Source organism: Salvelinus namaycush, chromosome 22 (assembly GCF_016432855.1).
Source record: "Salvelinus namaycush isolate Seneca chromosome 22, SaNama_1.0, whole genome shotgun sequence".
NCBI classification, from domain to species: Eukaryota; Metazoa; Chordata; class Actinopteri; order Salmoniformes; family Salmonidae; genus Salvelinus; species Salvelinus namaycush.
The window spans coordinates 1732981-1750776 of record NC_052328.1 but is presented as its reverse complement, the minus strand read 5'-3'; the positions used below and the strand labels follow the sequence as shown (position 1 = coordinate 1750776).

Genomic DNA, 17796 nt, shown 5'->3' with positions numbered 1-17796 from the left:
CTATTTGGCCCTAAACAGAGAGTACACAGTTGCAGAATACCTGACCACTGTGACTGACCCAAAATTAAGGAAAGCTTTGACTATGTACAGACTCAGTGCGCATAGCCTTGCTATTGAGAGAGGCCGCCATAGGCAGACCTGGCTCTCAAAAGAAGACAGGCTATGTGCACACTGCCCACAAAATGAGGTGGAAACGGAGTTGCACTTCCTAACCTCCTGCCCAATGTATGACCATATTTTTTATTTGATTTCTTTACCTTTATTTAACTAGGCAAGTCAGTCACATATTTCCCTCAGATTACACAGACCCACAAAGAATTCGAAAACTCCCATATCTATTGGGTGAAATACCAGTGTGCCATCACAGCAGCAAGAAAAGGGCAACCAGTGAAGAGCAAACACCATTGTAAATACAACCCATATTTATGTTTATTTATTTTCCCTTTTGTACTCGTTGCAACACTGTATATCGACATAATATGTCATTTGAAATGTCTCTATTCCTTTGGAACTTTTGTGAGTGAAATGTTTACTGTTCATTTTGTATTGTTTATTTCACTTTTGTTTATTATCTATTTCACTTGCTTTGACAATAAAGCCCTTTGAGTTGAATAGCCCTTATGGGGCCCCATGATGGAGCCAGATGATGTTTTAAGTGGAATCAAATCTAATTGAAGTATGGCTACGTACAGTCTTATCTCAGGTCCAGCAAAATGCTTATGTATCTAGTTCAAACAGTGCAGCAATATCTAGCAATACAAATGACAATACACACATCATCCAAAGGTTAAATAAATAATAATAAAGAACAAGATAATAAGACGTCAGAATGAGCCAGAGGTGGCACCACGTGTTCAAAAGTGGTGTGGCAAAATTAGTACGTGTCTTTTCTCGGGCCTGGAGTTTTTCCTGATCTCATGACCTGGTCTCTGCTGTCTCCTGTAGTCCACGATCAACTCCTTCCTTTTGTTGACGTTGAGGGAGAGATTAGCAAACTGACCTGTATATTTGTCTAGAGATTTTAACCGCAAAATAAAAATGTGATTCACATTTAAAATAATAATATTTTCCAACGGGGCTATACATTTGGGTGAGGTTTTTTCTCTCGCCTGAGTCGCCTCGTTTCACTGTCATTTTTTTTTTTTTAACCATCTAATGTTCAGCGAAATAACAACACAGTGTCAAATACAGGAAGCCTAGTCAAATATTTAACATCCAATCACATTAACCGTTACTCTCTCACGGGAATTCCACTAACCGCCTGTACGTAGCCAAACGTGGCTACTGCTCATGTTGGTATCTGTACTGATGACGTAAAAGCCATGACAGGGAGACATAGTGGAGTCATAACGCGCGTGCAAGCGGTTGCCCCCGACGCCACTTGGGTACATTGCAGCATCCACCGAGAGGTTCTTGCTGCCAAGGGAATGCTTGACAGCTTGAAAGACGTTTTGGACACTACAGTGAAAATTGTTAACTTTGTTAAAGAAAGGCCCCTGAACTCTCGTGTATTTTCTGCACTATGCAATGATATGGGCAGCGATCATGTAACGCTTTTACAACATACAGAAAGAAGTCCGCTGGTTATCAAGGGGTAAAGTATTGACACGTTTTTTTTAATTGAGAGAAGAGCTTAAAGTTTTCTTTACTGACCATAATTTTCACTTGTCTGACCTCTTGCATGATGACGAGTTTCTCACACGACTGGCCTATCTGGGTGATGTTTTTTCTCGCCTGAATGATCAGAATCTAGGATTACAGGGACTCTCCACAGCTATATGAAATGTGTGGTCAAAATTGAGGCTCTGATTAATTCGGGATCCGCCTCTTTAAAAATTTTTTTTTGCCTAAAATGACATACCCAAATCTAACTGCCTGTTGCTCAGGACCTGAAGCAAGGATATGCATATTCTTGGTACCATTTGAAAGGAAACACTTTGAAGTTTGTGTAAATGTGAAAGTTGGCTACTGAAAGGAATGTAGGAGAATATAACACAGTAGATCTGGTAAAAGATAATGCAAAGAAAAAAACAACTGTTCTTTTGTATTTTTTTGTACCATCATCTTTGAAATGCAAGAGAAAGGCCATAATGTATTATTCTAGCCCAGGTGCAATTTAGATGTTGGCCACTAGATGACATCAGTGTATGTGCAAAGTTTTAGACTGATCCAATGAACCCTTGTATTTCTGTTCAACATTTTGTGTGAAGACTGCCCAAATGTGCCTAATTTGTTTATTAATAACTTTTCATGTTCAAAATTGTGCACTCTCCTCAAACAATAGCATGGTATTATTTCACTCTAATAGCTACTGTAAATTGGATAGTGCAGTTAGATTAACAAGAATTTAAGCTTTCTGCCAATATCAGATATGTCTATGTCCTAGGAAATTTTCTTGTTACTTACAACCTCATGCTAATCGCATTAGCCTACGTTAGCTCAACCGTCCCATGGAAGGGACACCGATCCCGAAGAAGTTTTAAGAAGTTGGAGCTCTTCTCTGTCTGCATTAACAAGGACAACACACAGGTCTTTCCATCATTGTATGATTTTTTGTATGCAAATTAACTCAAGTTTACGGACAATGTCAAATGTGATATATAGTGAAGCACCTGAGTGAGTTGGGTGCGCAAATACGCAGGTACTTTCCAAAATGGATGACACTGGATTCATTATATAATTATCCCTTTCATGACCTGCCTCCAGTCCACTTATCGATATCTGAACAAGAGAGCCTCATCGAAATTGCAACAATCGGTTCTGTGAAAATTTAATCGGAAGCCACTACCAGATTTCTGGATTGGGCTGCGCTCAGAGTATTCTGCCTTGGCAAGTCGCGCTGTTAAGACACTGATGCCCTTTGCAACCATGTACCTATGTGAGAGTGGATTCTCGGCCCTCACTAGCATGAAAACTAAATACAGGCACAGACTGTGTGTGGGAAAATGATTTAAGACTGAGACTCTCTCCAATACAACCCAACATTGCAGAGTTATGGGCATCCTTTCAAGCACACCCTTCTCATTAACCTGTGGTGAGTTATTCACAATTTTTGATGAACTAATAAGGTTTTATATGTAAGATGGTTAAATAAAGAGCAAAATGATTGATTATTATTATATTATTATTTGTGCCCTGGTCCTATAGGAGCTCTTTGTCACTTCCCACGAGCCGGGTTGTGACAAAAACTCACACTCATTCTTATGTTTAATAAATGTATCGTATAGTGTGTGGCAGGCTTACAATGGCAAAAAAAAAACATTTGAGTGTGCTGACCCTGGTGCTAGAGGGGGTACAGCTGGAGGTTGAACGTGTGAAGGGGTACAGGACTATAAAAAGTTTGGGAACCACTGATCTACTGTAACTTGTCCAATAAGAAACGTTTGTTTTCCTTTTCTGTTGCAAAAGGTTTTGAAACAGTGCGCACTGGTGAATACATGACTCAGTTAATTTCCCCTCATCTTTGAAGTGTTGATTGTGCTTTTGCTTATTATCAAATCTGTTATTATTGGGATTATTATATAATACACTGCTCAAAAAAATAAAGGGAACACTTAAACAACACAATGTAACTCCAAGTCAATCACACTTCTGTGAAATCAAACTGTCCACTTAGGAAGCAACACTGATTGACAATAAATTTCACATGCTGTTGTGCAAATGGAATTTGTGGCCTGCACATTTGTGGCCTGCTGGAGGTCATTTTGCAGGGCTCTGGCAGTGCACCTCCTTGCACAAAGGCGGAGGTAGCGGTCCTGCTGCTGGGTTGTTGCCCTCCTACGGCCTCCTCCACGTCTCCTGATGTACTGGCCTGTCTCCTGGTAGCGCCTCCATGCTCTGGACACTACGCTGACAGACACAGCAAACCTTTTTGCCACAGCTCGCATTGATGTGCCATCCTGGATGAACTGCACTACCTGAGCCACTTGTGTGGGTTGTAGACTCCGTCTCATGCTACCACTAGAGTGAGAGCACCGCCAGCATTCAAAAGTGACCAAAACATCAGCCAGGAAGCATAGGAACTGAGAAGTGGTCTGTGGTCACCACCTGCAGAATCACTCCTTTTTTGGGGGTGTCTTGCTAATTGCCTATAATTTCCACCTTTTGTCTATTCCATTTGCACAACAGCATGTGAAATGTATTGTCAATCAGTGTTGCTTCCTAAGTGGACAGTTTGATTTCACAGAAGTGTGATTGACTTGGAGTTACATTGTGTTGTTTAAGTGTTCCCTTTATTTTTTTGAGCAGTGTATTTACAACTTTACTTACAGATTAGACAAAAGGTACAATGTATTTTTATTTGACTGGGCATTTGAACAATATATTAATTCATATCAATGTGGCATTTAAATACAGGAACATACAGTATCTTCAACACAGTATATTTCCCACCTGTAGAAAATCTTCTGTTTACAGTGCATTACAACATTCCTCGCAAAATGTGTCAGTCTGTTGCTAAGGCATTTCAAGAATACTGGAAAAATAACTGCACTGCAAACAGTAGAGCAACAACAATTCATTTAATTATACATTTATTGAAAATATCTCTGAATTTTACTTCAGAATATATTTCACATTTTACATATACCAGAACATAAGAATGAAAACAGTTTTGCTTCCCTCAACAGGACAGAATTAACAATATTTATTTTGGGATCGTTGTATAATACAGCAAGAGAAGTATTTGAATGACTTGTATTAATTCAGAGTTCAGTAAACTCTACGATTAGTTCTCACTAGCATTTCACATTAAAGTATCCTGTTCCCAGATCAATGTGCGCTGTATAGCCAACTCCTACAGCTGTTTTAATATACAGCACAAACCGATCCGGAACTGGGACCAGGATAACATTAAAGCCCCTTTTTGTTCAAAAGTTCCATGCAGATGCCATGTCCTGTCTCTGTATCCCTCCTTCAGGTTGGCACGTCTATCGGACTCGGCCATTGTCCACTAAAGTACATTAAATACAGTAAACCACCAATTTATTCATATCTGATGGAACTAAAACACTTAGATCTGCATTGTGGTATATGTCATTTCTGCCTTTCACTTTGGCTGTTTTTAACAAAACTAAATGGGATGTGAACACAGAAAGGATCAGGAATGGATTGAAGTAGTCATAAGGCATTGGGCAGTAGTAGAGTATCCTGACTCAGTCTTTTTAAAGGTCCGGTACAGTCAACAACGTGATTTCCTGTGTTTTACATATATATTTCCTTTTAGTGTAAGAGCTGTTTGAAAAGACTGCCTGAAATTTCAGCCTGTTTTGGTGAGAGGGAGTTTTGGCCTTACATGGTGACATCACCATGTAGTAAATGATTTGTTAATAGACCAATAAGAAAGAGAGTTCCAAACCTCTCTGCCAATAACAGCTAGTTTTCAGTTTCCCCTCCCCACTCAGACCACTTCCAGACAATTCTAGCTAAACATTTGCTTGAGAAATGTCTCTTTGCTACAAAGCTATTTTTGTTGTTTCTTTTTGACCATTTTAATTGAAAACAATCACATTAAGGTACTTAATTGTTACCCAAAAATGATAGATATTGCGATAAAAATAGCTGCATTCGACCTTTAAAATCGATTAAAAAGGTGCTCAAATAATTCTGTCCATTTTAGAAGTCCTGTGCAATTGCCAAAGGAAAAAAGCACTAAAAGCAATACATTTTCATGCCATTTTCTTTCAGTAAATGAAAACCACAATGGCAAAAAATACACAATAAATGCATACAGAACATTTTTGTCAAGTTAACATACAAACAGAATCTTTCAAGTTGAATGAAAAGTAACTCCCCTACTGAACAATCTCCTAAGTCACAATCTGAGCCTCTGTAGAACATCCAAAGGTTCTTCTATTGACCAAATAACACCTGGGCTTACTGCATGTGTTACTACCTCACTGAGGAATACACATCTTTTGTTATCTTTTGCATGCTATACGACTGTCTCAGGTAACAACTAATTGACTTTATTTAGCTAGTGTCAGGGAAATCAGGGCAGTTGTTTAGGTTATGACAAAGACCACACTTTTAAGCGTTGGCCCAGTAACCGAAAGGTCAATGGTTCGAATCCCAGTGCCGACTAGGCGAAATAAATATATGCCTCTGTGCCCTTGAGCAAGGCACTTAACCCTAATTGCTCCTGTAAGTTGCTCTGGATAAGAGCGTCTGCTAAATGTCTGAAAACGTTTAAAAATCTTGTACAATCTTATGACCTAAGTAGCTTGCTAAACAGCATTATCCAGCTACAAGGGGCTAATAATGACTCTATGGTATGGCTGCACTAGACATGTCCAACCAACGGCACATTATGGGTACATAGAGGTAACTGACTGAATAAAAGCAACACCAACATCGTCTTAATAGGACGCTGGCCCACCACGAACCAGAACAGCTTCACCTTGGCATAGATTCTACAAGTGTCTGGAAGTCTATTAGAGGGATGCGACACCCTTCTTCCAGGAGAAATTCCACCAGTTGGTGTTTTGTTGGCGGTGGTGTAAAACGCTGGTCTCAGGCGCCGCTTCCAGAATCTCCCATAAGTGTTCAATTGGGTTGAGATCTGGTGACTGAGACAGCCATGGCATATGGTTTACATCGTTTTCATGCTCATCAAACCACTCGTGCCCTGTGGATGGGGGCATTGTCATCCTATGGGGACATAGCCATGGTAACCATAATAATGGCCTGCCCAGCATTTTTATGCATGACCCTAAGCATAATGGGATGTTAATTGTTTAAATAACTCAGGAAACCACAACTGTGTGGAAGCACCTGCTTCAATACACTTTGTATCCCTCATTTACTCAAGTGTTATTATTTTGGCAGTTAGATTTATTATCAAATATTACGAGAAAATCAACTGACATTTTCATGTTATGGCAGAGGAAGGTATGGAAGAAATGTACCGTATGGTAGTTGGTGAATGTTTTAAACTAAATGTGGATTAGCTCCTTATATAACCGTGTTATCAATAAGTTAAATATTATGATACTGGGGATACTGGGGCAGGTAGCCTAGTGGTTAGAACGTTGGGCCAGTATCTGAAAGGTTGCTAGATCAAATCCCCGAGCTGACAAGGTAAAAATCTGTCGTTCTTCCCCTGAACAAGGCAGTTAACCCACTGTTCCTAGGCCGTCATGTAAAATAAGAATTTGTTCTTAACTGACTTGCCTAGTTAAATTAAGGTCAAAAGAAATACTGCAGGTCTCTCTTTAGGGATTCAGAAATACATTTTATGGCCATAATCCTAACAACTACATTTTACATTCACCTTTTACTAGTTTACTTTTATCAACTAATCATTTTTTACTGAGTCTTTTTGTCAATTAAATTAAAAAGTGCTGTAGACTACAAATATCTTGTAAAAAGGTACACACAGCCTACAGTAGCATGGCATAGGCAGAGAACTGTTTTATATTCATGGCCGGATTACCAACTGGGACATTAGCTTTAAAACGGCACCTTTTTATCTCTGCCCCATGGCAAAATGTGTACAACTGCAGGAAGTTAGCTTTAAAAAATGTCTTGCTCCACTGGCATGAGGGGAGGGGGCTTCAAAATATTCTTGCCTAGGGCCACAGATGTGGTTAGTCAGCCCTGCTTCTATAAGAAACAGCACATTCAAAAATATATTTTACTATATATATATATATTTTTTATAGCTCTAACCTGGTTGAAAATCTAGGGAGGGGGAAGCATGTATTCTTAATTTGTTTTCTAAAATGTATAAAATCTCTAATCTCTTTTTGTGACAGTACCGTCATGTCTGTGCTTTATTCAGTTCCACTGCGACCCCTCTCAATAAACTAAAGAGTCCTTCTGTATAATTTAAACACTTTGCTGTAAACTGTAACAATGTTGAATAAGAACCAAGTCAGTTGAAACCTAATAAATCTCATATACTCTATGAAATGGAACATGGTTTTCCACGTTTCAGGACTCTATTCCTTATTAATATCCAGTAATCATTGAGTATTAAAGTAACTGTCCACTGTTTCCAGATTTTTATGAAATATGACTTGTAATTAATTATAATATGAGTGAAATAGTTTTCCTTCCTATTTAAAAAATAAAAATAAATTAAGTCTGTTAAAAAGCAGCTTTTCTGTGTTGGAATGGTGTGGCCGTATATACCGATCATTAAAAATATTAACGCGAGTAGACCGCTGATTGGCCAGAACATCATCCTCGGAATGGTGGCCGTATATACCGGTCATTAAAAGTATTAACGCGAGTAGAGCGCTGATTGGCCAGAACATCATCCTCGGAATGGTGGCCGTATATACCGGTCATTAAAAGTATTAACGCGAGTAGAGCGCTGATTGGCCAGAACATCATCCTCTACGAGGAAATAGCAAGCATTTTTTTAAAACCGTCTGTTTGAGAGTGTGGTTTTTGAAGTGGTTTTTTCTTCATTACAATTTATGCTTTGGTCACAAATACAAGTATAGGACGAGTCCGCAACATTATTTGGGTATGAGTAAACAGAATATGAACTTTAAAATATATATTTTCACTGGACAGTTACTTGAAGACTAGAAAAGTATCTGTTTTGGTTACATGACTCACATTACATGAAAGCTATGGACACGACAGACAGCTTCACTTCAAGATGGAGATTTAAAGGTGTCACAACAACAAGTTTAAAATGTTTCTTATTTTTTTTAAAGCTTTCTTATTTTTCAAATCTCTCCTTTAATACTTGACTGCAGTTTAAGAAACTCTGGATTGATTGCCTATGCAACATCAATGTACCATTGCAGCAGAAGAAGCATTCACAGCTCAGGAAAACCTCCTCCAGCCTACTGAGGAAGGCTTGACCAATGGCAGCATACCAGCTTTGGCAACAGACAGATTTGTACCATTTCACACAACAGACTATTTGCTGAAGCGAAGTTGAAATGAAACAGTAGAACATAAGGTGATTAAAGTCCCTATTTTAAAAGCGAACATGAATCTTTAAGAAAGGAGAAGAGTGAAGCTTTGACTGTAGCTACAAGATAAGAGAAGCATCTCTCAAAATTACACTGCAAACTAAACTTTTGTCGGTTTTATATATATTTTCTTTTACATTGGTTTTGTTTTGGAGCTTTTTTGAGATTGGGGGAAAACCTCCTAGCCACTCCGGTTCCGGGTGCTTCCGTCCCCAGTGCGCTGAGCCCGGGCCAGCACTAGTTCAGGGGACACTCTCTTGCGGTCCTTTGCCAGGCCGAGGAAACACATCAAGTCGATGAAACAGGTGGTCAGGTTCAGGTTGCAGCCAAACTCACTCGATGCATAATCATAAGGAAAGGTGTGGTGATAGTTATGGAACCCTTCACCTGAAAGTGACAGGAAACCATAGTTAGGCTAACCGTTATCTACACAGAATAATATATACAAGATATCTTGTAAGATGTGAACACCCACACATGGTTTGATATAGAGCTACTATAAATATTATTTTCTGTCAAGCACAGAGTTGGGAACTCAAAACCTAAAATTCATGGTCTGCATAAACTTGCTCTGCTCTACAATGAATAACAAATCCCCTTTCAATCTCTTTGACAAACAGGTAGAATCAAAGTAAACTGACAGCAGGTAAAAACATATTACATGTTCAATATCACTCAGGAAGGTAATTACAGGAGCAGAAGTCAACGCTCGTTCTGTTAGGCTACTGTTCTGAGATAACTGTGTAGTACAGAGTCATTCATTTACCCTGTTTTCTCCCCAATTGGTAGTTACAGTCTTGTCCCATCGCTGCAACTCCCGTACGGACTCGGGAGAGGCGAAGGTCGAGAGCCGTGCGCCCCCCGAAACACAACCCAGCCATGCCGCACTGCTTCTAGACACAATGCCCACTTAACCCGGAAGCCAGCCGCACCAATGTGTCAGAGGAAACACCGTACACCTGGTGCCCGTGTCAGCGTGCACTGCACCCGGCCCGCCACAGGAGTCGCTAGTGCGCGATGGGACAAGGACATCCCTGCCGACCAAACCCTCCCCTAACCCGGACGACGCTGGGCCAATTGTGCGCCGCCCCATGGGTCTCCCGGTCGCGACAGAGCCTGGACTCGAACCCAGAATCTCTAGTGGCACAGCTAGCAATGCGATGCAGTGCCTTAGACCACTGCGCCACTCAGGAGGCCCCAGTATAGAGTCATCTACGATATAACTGCATGTTATAAAGGAGCGACTTAATGAAGTTTTAAGATCTTTTAAAATGGCAAGAGGTAGCTAATATACCTATGGCACTAAGAGTGACAAACTTGTTCTCTCTGGGGTTGATGTTGGTGTCGTAGGGCCGGTTGCCCCACATGTGGGCAGCACTGTTGACCAGCCAGGTAGCGTTCAGTACCAGGGTGTATCTCAGCAGACCTGGCACGAAGTAGCCCAACCACAGGCTCTCTCCCCACAGGCACCAAGGAACAAACATGGGGATGAAGAAGCACATCAGCACCACTGACATCTTGTAATACCTGTGGAGAAGACCAGAGTTCAGAGACATATCCTCCATGACATCTTGTAATACCTGTGGAGAAGACCAGAGTACAGAGACATATCCTCCATGACATCTTGTAATACCTGTGGGGAAGACCAGAGTACAGAGACATATCCTCCATGACATCTTGTAATACCTGTGGAGAAGACCAGAGTTCAGAGACATATCCTCCATGACATCTTGTAATACCTGTGGGGAAGACCAGAGTACAGAGACATATCCTCCATGACATCTTGTAATACCTGTGGAGAAGACCAGAGTACAGAGACATATCCTCCATGACATCTTGTAATACCTGTGGAGAAGACCAGAGTACAGAGACATATCCTCCATGACATCTTGTAATACCCATCATACGGAGGCAGCACAGATGATACATGTCTATTCAAACTGTCAGTGTAACAGCAGCTACTCCTCGTGGCGTCCGGCAACATTAAGGCAGTTATATGAAAAACACTACAATACATTCATAACAGATTTCACAACACACTAAGTGTGTGCCCTCAGGCCCCTACTCCACTACCACATATCTACAATACAAAATCCATGTGTACGTGTGTGTGTGTAGTGCGTATGTTATCATGTGTGTACATATCCATGTATCTGTGCAGATAGACTGTCAGTCTAACAGACCTCTCTCTACAGGACCCAACACAGCAGATAGACCTCTCTCTACAGGACCCAACACAGCATCTCTACAGGACCCAACACAGCAGATAGACCTCTCTCTACAGGACCCAACACAGCAGATAGACCTCTCTCTACAGGGCCCAACACAGCAGATAGACCTCTCTCTACAGGGCCCAACACAGCAGATAGACCTCTCTCTACAGGACCCAACACAGCATCTCTACAGGACCCAACACAGCAGATAGACCTCTCTCTACAGGACCCAACACAGCAGATAGACCTCTCTCTACAGGGCCCAACACAGCAGATAGACCTCTCTCTACAGGGCCCAACACAGCAGATAGACCTCTCTCTACAGGACCCAACACAGCAGATAGACCTCTCTGTACAGGACCCAACACAGCAGATAGACCTCTCTGTACAGGACCCAACACAGCAGATAGACCTCTCTCTACAGGGCCCAACACAGCAGATAGACCTCTCTCTACAGGGCCCAACACAGCAGATAGACCTCTCTCTACAGGGCCCAACACAGCAGATAGACCTCTCTCTACAGGGCCCAACACAGCAGATAGACCTCTCTGTACAGGACCCAACACAGCAGATAGACCTCTCTCTACAGGACCCAACACAGCAGATAGACCTCTCTCTACAGGGCCCAACACAGCAGATAGACCTCTCTCTACAGGACCCAACACAGCAGATAGACCTCTCTCTACAGGACCCAACACAGCAGATAGACCTCTCTCTACAGGACCCAACACAGCAGATAGACCTCTCTCTACAGGGCCCAACACAGCAGATAGACCTCTCTCTACAGGACCCAACACAGCAGATAGACCTCTCTCTACAGGGCCCAACACAGCAGATAGACCTCTCTCTACAGGGCCCAACACAGCAGATAGACCTCTCTCTACAGGGCCCAACACAGCAGATAGACCTCTCTCTACAGGACCCAACACAGCAGATAGACCTCTCTCTACAGGGCCCAACACAGCAGATAGACCTCTCTCTACAGGGCCCAACACAGCAGATAGACCTCTCTCTACAGGGCCCAACACAGCAGATAGACTGTCAGTCTAACAGTCTCTCTCTCTACAGGACCCAACACAGCAGATAGACCTCTCTCTACAGGGCCCAACACAGCAGATAGACCTCTCTCTACAGGACCCAACACAGCAGATAGACTGTCAGTCGAAACAGTCTCTCTCTCTACAGGACCCAACACAGCAGATAGACCTCTCTCTACAGGACCCAACACAGCAGATAGACCTCTCTCTACAGGACCCAACACAGCAGATAGACCTCTCTCTACAGGGCCCAACACAGCAGATAGACTGTCAGTCGAAACAGTCTCTCTCTCTACAGGACCCAACACAGTAACACTGTCTCAGCTGGCAGCCTCTTCTTTGACAGATGATCACATTATTCAGTTAGAAATACACAACATGCAGGTTATGGATGTTCCAGATCTCCATTGTGACGAGGCTTCTCAAACCTTCATATTGATGATCTAACTATGAATAGGACAGGTTTAGTGGGGAGTGTCATCACAGATTATGGAGTGAACAGAAACAGTTATGGAAGAGAGAAAATTCAACAAATAGGGTTTAAAATGATCATCAGGAAGGAATACATACTTCCTCTGGAACATGACAACTTTGTCAGCCTTCAAGTCACTGAGCTCCAGCTTCTTCCCCTTCTCAATGACGTCCGGGTGTTTACGCACCAGGAGCCAACCGATGTGGGCGAAGAAGAACCCTCGGACGGCGTTGTGGGGGTCGGCATCGGTCTCTGAAAACTTGTGGTGAACTCTGTGGTCCCGAGCCCATTCAAAGATGTCATTCTGTAATGGGGTGGGGGAGCACAAAGACAAATATTTAAACATAGAATCCATAGAATGGGCCTGATGGCATAATGGGTGGACTTGGCAGCCATTTTGAGTGTACCCATGCCTAGGTCGTTAATATACTGGTTAAGACAGCGGAATAATTCCATGCGGAGCGTTTCGAAAAGAAACAAATTCATTGGACCAGACCGTTGCTGATTCTACAGGATCAGCATTGAACACGTGACCAGCGGTCGGGACATCAAGTCATCATGTGGATGTAGATCATTTGAAAAATGTTTAAATTACCAGAATGACAGTTTTTCTGTGTTTACTGAGTAGTTAGCTGAAATGAACTATGATTGTGTTTATTCTACACTTTCATGGTGAACTTTCAGTACTGCTAACATTCACTTCCAGTCATTTTTACTCGCTAATCCTGTAGAATCAGCTTCTGCATGGAATTATTACATTGGCCTAAACTTTGTTATCTTCAAACTAGACCAATCCAGGAAATAAAAATAGGAAGTGTACCTTTCAATCTTTGCTGTGTTGTCAACTCAAATTACATTACAAAAATATATCCCATTGCATGTGACATATACAGTGCCTTGGGAAAGTATTCAGAACCATTCACTTTTTCCAAACTTTTGTTAGGTTACAGCCTTATTCTAAAATTGATTTAAAAAATAATTCTAATCAATCTACACACAATACCACGTAATGACAAAGCAAAAACATATGTTTTGTTTTATACATTTTTGCTAATGTATGAAAAAACAACAACGGAAATATCACATTTACATAAGTATTCAGACCCTTTACTCAGTACTTTATTGAAGCACCTTTGGCAGCGATTACAGCCTTGAATCTTCTTGGGTATGACGCTACAAGCTTGGCACACCTGTATTTGGGGAGTTTCTCCCATTCTTCTCTGCAGATCCTCTCAAGCCCTGCCAGGTTGGATGGGGGAATGTCGCTGCACAGTTATTTACAGGTCTCTCCAGAGATGTTCGATCGGGTCCAAGTCCGGGCTCTGGCTGGGCCAGTCAAGGACATTCAGAGACTTGTCCCGAAGCCATTCCTGCGTTGTCTTGGCTGTGCTTAGGGTTGTTGTCCTGTTGGAAGGTGAACGTTCGCCGCAGTCTGAGGTCCTGAGCGCTCTGGAGCAGATTTTCATCAAGGACCTCTCTGTACTTTGCTCCGTTAATCTGTGCCTCGATCCTGACTATTCTCCCAGTCCCTGACGCCGAAAAACATCCCAACAACATGATGCTGCCACCACTATTCTTCACCGTAGGGATGGTTCCTGGTTTCCTCCAGACATGATGCTGCCACCACCATGCTTCACCGTATGGATGGTTCCAGGTTTCCTCCAGACATAATGCTGCCACCACCATGCTTCACCGTAGGGATGGTTCCAGGTTTCCTCCAGACATGATGCTGCCACCACCATGCTTCACCGTAGGGATGGTTCCAGGTTTCCTCCAGACATAATGCTGCCACCACCATGCTTCACCGTAGGGATGGTTCCAGGTTTCCTCCAGACATGATGCTGCCACCACCATGCTTCACCGTATGTATGGTTCCAGGTTTCCTCCAGACATAATGCTGCCACCACCATGCTTCACCGTAGGGATGGTTCCAGGTTTCCTCCAGACATGATGCTGCCACCACCATGCTTCACCGTAGGGATGGTTCCAGGTTTCCTCCAGACATGATGCTGCCACCACCATGCTTCACCGTAGGAATGGTTCCAGGTTTCCTCCAGACGTTATTCAGGCCAAAGAGTTTAATCTTGGTTTCATCAGAGATTCTTGTTTCTCATGGTCTGAGTCTTCAGGTTCCTTTTGACAAACTCCAAGCAGGCTGTTTGTATGTATTTATTTTGTATTTAACCTTTATTTAACTAGGCAAGTCAGTTAAGAACAAATTCTTATTTACAATGAAGGCCTACCAAAAGGACGCAACACTACATAAAGAGAGAACTAAGACAACAACATAGCAAGGCAGCAACACATGACAAAACAGCATGGTAGCAACACAACATGACAACAACATGGTAGCAACACAACATGACAACAACATGGTAGCAGCACAAAACATGGTACAAACCTTATTGGGCACAGACAACAGCACAAAAGGCTGTCATGTGCCTTTTACTGAAGAGTGGCTTCCGTCTGGCAACTCTACCATAAAGGCCTAATTGGTGGAGTGCTGCAGAGATGGTTGTCCTTCTGGAAGGTTCTCCCATCTCCACAGAGGAATTCTATAGCTCTGTCAGAGTGACCATCAGGTTCTTCGTCACAGCTCTGACCAAGGCCCTTCTCCCCCGATTGCTCAGTTTGGCCATGAGGCTAGCTCCAAGTAGAGTCTTGGTGGTTCCAAACTTCTTCCATTTAAGAATGATGGTGGCCACTGCGTTCTTGGGGACTTTCAATGCTGCAGAAATGTTTTGGTATCCTTCCCCAGATCTGAGCCTCAACACAATCCTGTCTCGGAGCTCTAAGGACAATTCCTTCGACTTCATGACTTGGTTTTTGCTCTGACATGCACTGTTAACTGTGGGACCTTATATAGAGGTGTGGGTCTTTCCAAATCATGTCCAATCAATTGAATTTACCACAGGTGGACTCCAATCAAGTTGTAGAAACATATCAAGGACGGCCAATGGAAACAGGATGCACCTGAGCTCAATTTCGAGTCTCATAGTAAAGGGTCTGAATACTTACGTAAATATATATTTTTTTTTTATAAATACATTTGCAAAAATATCTCAAAACCTGTTTTCGCTTTGTCATTATAGGGCATTGTGTGTAAATTGCTGAGGATTAAAAAATGTATATATTTAATCAATTTTAGAATAAGGCTGTAACGTAACAAAATGTGGATAAAGTCAAGGGATCTGAATATTTCCCCAAGGCACTGTAAATTAGCATAATTTGAATGAACATTCTACATTACAGCCTGATCTCGCGATAGCTCACATTCTGAGTGCATGCAGTCCTCTGCTTGACCAGGCTAACAGAATGATACTTCGGGAAAGTTTGTTCATCATAACAAATAAAGATGTTTTTGTGTGTATACCGCTACTGTCTGTCTTCTGATGTTCAACCCGGTTAAATAAAGGTGAAGTGGGAAAGACATGTTTTACCTGAAAGGCCATGGAGTTGGCAGTGGCAAGAAAGATTCTGAGAGGTAACGAGGCCTTGTAGGACCTGTGGCTCCATAGCCGGTGAGCCCCCGCAGTCACTCCTAAAGCACTTGTTAAAAAGCAAAACACAGCTGTGTGGAAAGAGAGAGAGAGAACAAGGAAGATAGAGGAACAAAATCTATTTAATGGTCAGATGACAACAGCTCCTCGGGCAGAATCATTTGCATGATAAACAGTGGAAACACGACCATAAACATGCATAGCATCAAGTAGCAGAGATCAAGAATGGGTCCTGTACTCTCTGTTTTTCCTAAAACATTCATTCATTTGTTTGCCATCTATTCCAGAAAAAAAAATCTGCTATTCCATAACAGGGTATAAACGAGCGATAGTGAACATTAATAATAATATACACCGTGAAACGGAGTGGTAGGGTCACAGATTAGAATGTCTCTTTTCCATAGAATCATTCATTTGGAGCTTATCTCCGGGTTACAATAATCATATTTGGTTAGGACTTTTTCATGAATGCATAATAACCATTGTTTCTAGAACTTTCTACATGTCTGGTTATTATAGTATTACAGTTGCATAGAAATGACAACCATCCGTGTTCACCAGCAGGGGAGAGAGAAAGAGGCTGGGAGCTTGCGCCTACGCAGCACTGAAGACTGGCGAATCCAGCTGTGCTGTGTGCCCAATTCGATGTGAAAATTAACTACGCCATAAAAACTATTTGAATGTAAAACTCAGTTAATTTGAAATAACATGTCGGTTAGCTTTATCATACTTACACCAAGCCCAGGTCAAAACATGAGCAGATGGGACGAGGGAGATGCCGTACACGGCTCCAATGTGCAAGAAAGTCATCAATATGATATTTTTCCACACGATTATCATTGAAGGTTTAGGACCTTCTTTCTCTTTGTACGTTTCATCAAACACATCATCTCTTTTTGTCGCCGATTCTGCGAGCACATCACCGTTCCCGTGTCTCCCCGGACCCTCTATCTCTGTGTCAGTCATCCTCGCCGTGATTTTGTTGATGAATGAAACTGGCAACGAAAGCAGACATTTTGTTACCTTCAAAATAATGAGACAACACAACAGTCATAAAATAGTGGCATGAATGTGAATTAAATGTAACGTTTCTGCAGAAACTGACATTTGTAGCTAATGTCACTCGAAATCGTGGTTAACGTTGCACGATGATAACAACACCTGTCTGTTGCTGGGTGATGCTGAACACTGGCATCAAGACACCGCGTACGTTAGCTAGCTAATGGTGGATGAAAAGTCCCAGTATTATATTACATAAAATAGCAAACGTACCTTATGAAGACTACTTCTGTTGATTGATGCGAACAAATATGCCAGAACCAAGTTTCAAATAGTGTTAAACGGCACTGAATTGAAAATAATATCTGGCACTGTGATGACCTAACTTACAGTGTTGCTGAAGCAGTTTACCTTGCTACGGGTTTGGAGAAGATATTTGCGAGACTGTAATTGGACAAGCTGGGTTTGATACCACCTTTCTCGCTACGTGTCATTGGTTGCCCTGTTATCTGACGTTCACGTTGTTATAAGAACTTGTTATAGAATATTCTCATCATTTACATAATAATATACGACAGTCTGGTTTTCATGTCTATGCATAGTCACATGTACAAAATACCTCGACTAACCTGTACCATCGCA

General features: G+C 41.9%; 1 protein-coding gene across 1 annotated transcript; it reads right to left on the bottom strand.

Annotated features, from left to right (window-relative positions):
- Window positions 1-8614: 8614 nt before the first annotated feature.
- Window positions 8615-17557, bottom strand: scd (stearoyl-CoA desaturase (delta-9-desaturase)). The gene is made up of 6 exons (XM_038960206.1): window positions 17428-17557; window positions 16890-17150; window positions 16096-16226; window positions 12754-12959; window positions 10228-10460; window positions 8615-9320 (listed from the first exon to the last, which is right to left on the bottom strand). The coding sequence occupies exons 2-6, from the start codon at window positions 17119-17121 to the stop codon at window positions 9115-9117; spliced, it is 1008 nt and encodes a 335-aa protein (XP_038816134.1). The 5' UTR covers window positions 17122-17150; window positions 17428-17557; the 3' UTR covers window positions 8615-9114.
- Between the last annotated feature and the right edge of the window lie 239 nt (window positions 17558-17796).

Excerpts from the sequence above, each read along its gene's own strand:
- scd (XM_038960206.1), bottom strand. The coding sequence starts at position 17,121 with ATGACTGACACAGAGATAGAGGGTCCGGGGAGACACGGGAACGGTGAT. Across the intron at positions 10,461-12,753 it reads GTTGTCATGTTCCAGAGGAA|GTATTACAAGATGTCAGTGG; the intron begins GTATGTATTCCT and ends TCTTCTCCACAG. Across the intron at positions 9,321-10,227 it reads TGTCACTCTTAGTGCCATAG|GTGAAGGGTTCCATAACTAT; the intron begins GTATATTAGCTA and ends TGTCACTTTCAG.